Below are 5483 nucleotides of genomic sequence, written 5' to 3' on the forward strand. Positions count from 1 at the left end.
ATTTGCAGTCCAGGAAGGAGATGACAAATTCCCAGAAGTAAATCCTCCCGGTGAGCTGTCAGAGAACCTGCAACCAGGAACAGCTGTCTCAGATCTTTGGGTGGAACTTCTTCCTTGTTTGGGCCGGCCACAAAGTCAGGCTATTGTTGTGTTTATGTTCCTGAATGCATCAAATTTTTATTTTAATATCAGAACTTGAAAAGACAAAATTATCTGAAACTACAGCACCCATTTCTCCTTTGCTGTTCCACTTACCAAAATGAATCATGACAGTTAAGATACGGCAGAAGCAGGTTGTTCTTATTCTAATCTTCCATACAAACCAAATCTCAAGCCAACATCTCTCTCTCTCTCTCTCTCTCTCTCACACACACACACACACACACACACACACCCTGCCAAAGCTGTTACACCAGTCGAACAGATCACTCAGCTGTACACCACAACTCAACACGTGGACACGCCCATCTCTCTCCCTCTGTCTCTGTCTCTGTCTCTGTCTCTGTCTCTGTCTCTGCTCTCAGTTCATCGTGACATGGGAAAGAAAACATCTGAACTCCAGCACACTGAAGACAGACAGGAGAGGAAAGGAGGAAAGAGGAAGGAAAGACAAGGCTTCACTAAGGTATGGAGAAAAAGAGCATTTAAACAGGTACTGATGACTGATGTGTTCTTTGCGTGTCTCATGTCAGTTAAAGCTGTGTATGTTGTGTTGTGGTGACAGCAGCAACAACAACAGTGGAACCATGTTTTCAAGACTACTCAGCAAGTTTTAGAATTACTGCTTTGTTTTCTCCCAGTTTCTAACTTTCCTTGGCAGTATTCAGTGATTGGATACTACAGCTCCATTAATACTGGAGGACTCACACGGGACAAATTTAGGAAAGAATGGACAAAATGAAAAGAGCAGGGGCAGATGTATCCTGACTCTGCCGCTCTTTAGACCCTGGAATGGGTTGAGCTCCAAAAATGCTTTCACAGGCTTAACAGTGCTAACCATGACTAGTTAACTGACCTTGATGAGTTAAATCAGTGGAGTCCCAGTTTAAAGCACTGCAGTCCACTTTAGATGATGTGCTTATTGACAAAGGTCCTGTTTGTGGCTACCCTCAGCAGCCAGTTCATCGCTTTGTATCCCCTCTGGGTGTTTGTCTCTCAGTATGGGTTCTGGCCAAAGCACTGACAAGCTCCACTGTAACCGCTATCTGAATGGACAGGGCCCTCCATCACTGCTGCAACAAGGTCCACACACACACACACACACACACACACACACACACACACACACACACACACACACACACACGCACACACACACACACACACACACACACACACACACACACACACACACACACGTACACACACACACACACACACACACACACCTAGTTCTCTGTCAAGCTTTCCATGATTATCTTCGTCTCACCTGTGGATCATTCTAACTAAAGTGGCTGCTGTCTGTGAAGCTAATGAAGGACTGAATGGAATACACAAACCGGTGAATGGCTGCCAGCCAGAGGGCCAGATGACCTGGGTGATCCTTCACAGAGACGTCCCAGGATTCCCTAATGACAACACCCTACAGATCAACTACATATTCCCAGATGGAATACAGACAGTAAGCGTGGTGCACACGCAACCACACTCTGCATCTATGTAAAGTCTAGTTTACAGTTTTACAGGAGTTTGTTTTGGTGGATCCACTCTCAGCCATCTGCTATCCAATCATTGGTTTGCTTCTGGTTTGTTTGCATATCCATATTCCCTGGATTTCTGTGGGAATCACTGACCAGATAAGGATCTTTTTTGGCATGGTGAAAGAGTTTTTCATAACTTCTGAAAAAGATACATAACTGGGCATCTAGGCTAGACTAAAACCTCTCTAATGTGTGTCCCTGTGCTTTTGTGTCTGATTATATGACATTTACCTACAACATAACAAGTATTCGATAGCATCATAGCAAGAACATTCTTAAATTCCTTACAGTTAATGAATGGGTTATCAGTAATCAGTAAGTAGCTTGTTTTATGGCATCGGTGCTTCCGGTGTCATAAATGTAACATTAAATTATACGGATTATACAGTGTATGGCACCAAGAACACAAGCTCACACACTACCCCACCATGCAGTTCAAGCACTTTAGTAGTGACTCCAAATGGAAGAAGCTCAGAGTAGAGTTCAAGTTTCACTCAAAGGAAGCTGATGATCTGGTTAGTCTGGTTATCACAGGTACAGGTGCTGTGTGTTTTTTCAGGAGGTGATTTGATTGGAATATCTGAAAGCACTGAAACCTTTTTTTCATTACACTACTGCCACTGCTGCTTCTGCTCCAGCTAGCTCTAGCAGCTGGCACTGCTACAAAACTACTCCTCTACTACCAGGTCATTTTGTGACTAAGTACATTTACCCAAGTACTGCATTTAAGTACATATTTGAGGTATTTCCATTTTATGCAAATTTACACTTATACTCCAATACATTAAATTATATATGTTAGTTTTTCCTCCTCTACATTTGCTACTTAAGCTAGATTTCATATCTTCAAATTTATTGATTCTGCTGTAAATGTTTCAGACAAACTTAAAGCTTCACAATTGGTCATGATTTCCTAATTAATTTTAGGTTTTCATTACAGGTTAACAGCACTGTTGACATAGTGAAATTAAGTTGTTCTTCCAAGGTTAAATTAGAAGTTGTATCTGTAACTTATCTGTAAAATAGTATGTATACTTGTGTGGTCCTCATACAGTATACACACTTATACAGAACCATTACACAGAGTGATATGCAGCTTCATTCTAACAGTGTTTCCACCTCAATCCTGTGAACTGGAACTATCTCCTAGTAGCACAAAAGTAGTACATACACGTGGCTGCTCTGTCTCACTCCAGCCTCTCGGTCATTGTCTTTTTACTGTCTCCATGATGCTCTGCCTCCTTCTCCACACGGGTTTCTTCATCTTCATGTATCTATTCTGCTTTTTTCTCAGGATCTTCCTCTCTCCATACCACTATCTAGCTCTAAATCTTGTTTTGGCTACCTCTCCAGGATCTTTTGTTGAAAGAGGACATCAGGTCCTTTCGTGACCATTGAACTGTACTGGACACAAATCTATACACTTAAGCATGTCCATTGTATGTAAAGGAGGAGGCAGACAGTGTTTACTGGACCACTAAAACTTCTCATCCTGCAGGTGAAACACCCCCACCCTGGCCAGCCTTACTCGGGCCTGCGGCTCTGTGCGTACCTGCCAGACAACCGTGAGGGCAGGCGGGTTTTCAAGCTACTGGACAAGGCCTTCCAGCAGCAGCTCCTGTTTACTGTGGCCACCAATATGGATGGAGAGGACACTGTCACAACAGCTTCCATACCCCTAAAAACACAACATGAGTAAATATTACAAACACAATCTCCCCCTGCTGGTCACTGAAACCTCCCAATACTGAAAAAATAAAAATTGATATAAATTCTCTGAATTGATCACATTTGGATGTGAGGAGAATCAACCTGCGTCTGATTCTGAAGGAAATGGTGTGCAAAGCTTAACCTTAGCGATAATGGTGGAACTAAGCACACAAGGCCCCCAACAATGGTGAGGGCCCCCAAAAATCCTGGAATTAAAACTATATTTTTATTAGCAATTTTGAAATTTTACATGATTAGACTGGGAAGAAAAGAAAAGCAAACCAGAGGCTGAATAATTACTGGGACACACTTACTTTGCATCTGAAATACTATTAAAGCCCTTCTGCACCCCTTCACGCTTTGAGGTGCAGATGGTTCAGTCCACTCACAGTTGAACTATTTTGTATTGATAATCTTATTTTTTAGTTTAATAATGTTTATTTGTTGCATTTTTTCCCAGTGTAGAGCAGAAACAAAGCTGAAAGTAAAAGAATGAATAACCCCTGCATTAAATGTACCAAAGTCATTGTCTAATTTGTGTTCTTTCAGTGATGGATACTCATACCCTGACTACCTGAAGATTGTGAGAAAGCTGCTGAAGGAAAAAGGCATTGAATAACAGATGACACAGACGGCTGAGTGGATAGATGAATGCAGACACTTAAAACTACACTTTATCCATGAATGGCCAGATCAATAACATATTATCTGATGTTTGTTGTTAATAGTTAATCTTGAATGCAATCACTGCATTATTCCATTACTGCTGTTCTTACTCTGGAAATATATTTATTATGACATGTATTAACTCCAACTTTTGCTGATGTCTTATGTGCATTAACAAGTTTAAAGTCCTGTAGTGTAAAGTAAAGTAAAGTATCATGCCCAATAAAATGATTCTTTGAGTGCTCCTACAAGTCAGAGCAGTCTTTTGCAATAGAGTAGCATTTCTCTTTAGATATGCCACTGATGCACTGGTTTCAACATTGGTATCAATGTTGGATTAAACAAACAAGAACTCTTAACCCTCTATGGCACCATACCAGCTTTTCAGACCTCACTTTGCCCATTTAATTTTCTTTTAACAATTAATCATTGGCTTAACACAATCTTTGTCAAAAGTTCACACACCATTTTCAAAACACACCCAGCGATAAAACCATCTAACTTCTGGGTTAGGGTTAGGGTTAGTGTTTGTTACACAGCGGAGTCATTCAAAACCCTGCTTCTTTTCAGAGGGATCATTTTGAACTTTGTGCAATCATGGCACTGACTATTCAGATAACCCTTCAGCAACACCCTGGGGAGATACATTTAAAACAGTGCTGTAATAGTGTGAATATCTGACACATTAGAGTATACTACTGTACATGCTGCTTTGATCTAAAACCTGACCTTTGCAATGTGGCACTGTCAAAACATGTAAGGAGTATATGCACAATAAAGTACTCTAGTCTAGTCTCTAGGAGCTGTATTTCCAGATGTAGCTGATGCACAGGTCCCAATCAGCCTTCGCATCATCTCATCCTGCATTTGTTCTTTTGTTAGGTTAATCACCTGTTTAATTGTGGAGATGTGTTCAGATGTATAACCAGTCGCCCTTTCACACATGTAGTACACACCCACATGGTCTATGCACACACTAGGAGACTGTCTGTCAGGCTGTTATCACCTACTGAAATACTCCATTTCCATGTCTCCGAAAAGAAAAACTGACGGCTCAGTAAGTAAACTTTATTTCTGTTTCAAAGCTAGAGTTACAAAGTGCAGCACACAAAACACGAAAATACCAGAGTTCAAGGTTTGGCGAAATGAAAACTAAATATAAAAAGAGCAAACTAAACTATTGAAGTAAAGATTCTAAAAAAAGGTTGGAAAGGTGAGTTTTTGAAATGTGACACTGACTCAGCTGAGCTCATACTGAGAGGCAGTCCACAGCATTAGAGCTAAAACAGCAAAAAAGTGGTCCCTTTTGTCTTGAGCCTGGACTGTGGAAATTAAGCATTTAGTTTTCAGATCTGAGGTGTCCAAGTGGTGAACCAGAAAGACACTCAGAGAGCACAGACCTCTGCC

The 5483-nt window shown here is 41.0% G+C and overlaps 1 protein-coding gene across 1 annotated transcript; it reads left to right on the top strand.

Annotated features, from left to right (window-relative positions):
* Window positions 1–501: 501 nt before the first annotated feature.
* Window positions 502–4306, top strand: dtx3la (deltex E3 ubiquitin ligase 3L a). The gene is made up of 5 exons (XM_070853364.1): window positions 502–625; window positions 1160–1242; window positions 1452–1621; window positions 3199–3395; window positions 3960–4306. Exons 2-5 carry the CDS (start codon window positions 1161–1163, stop codon window positions 4027–4029), a joined length of 519 nt encoding a protein of 172 aa, XP_070709465.1. The 5' UTR covers window positions 502–625; window position 1160; the 3' UTR covers window positions 4030–4306.
* Window positions 4307–5483: the final 1177 nt, after the last annotated feature.

Source organism: Pempheris klunzingeri, chromosome 21 (genome assembly GCF_042242105.1).
Source record: "Pempheris klunzingeri isolate RE-2024b chromosome 21, fPemKlu1.hap1, whole genome shotgun sequence".
Taxonomy (NCBI): Eukaryota; Metazoa; Chordata; class Actinopteri; order Acropomatiformes; family Pempheridae; genus Pempheris; species Pempheris klunzingeri.

What these genes read in the sequence shown, in the direction of transcription:
- dtx3la (XM_070853364.1), top strand. Translation starts at nt 1,161, where the DNA reads ATGGGTTCTGGCCAAAGCACTGACAAGCTCCACTGTAACCGCTATCTG. An exon ending in TCCATCACTGCTGCAACAAG is followed by an intron (nt 1,243 to 1,451) that starts GTCCACACACAC and finishes TTCTAACTAAAG; the next exon opens with TGGCTGCTGTCTGTGAAGCT. An exon ending in CCCCTAAAAACACAACATGA is followed by an intron (nt 3,396 to 3,959) that starts GTAAATATTACA and finishes GTGTTCTTTCAG; the next exon opens with TGATGGATACTCATACCCTG.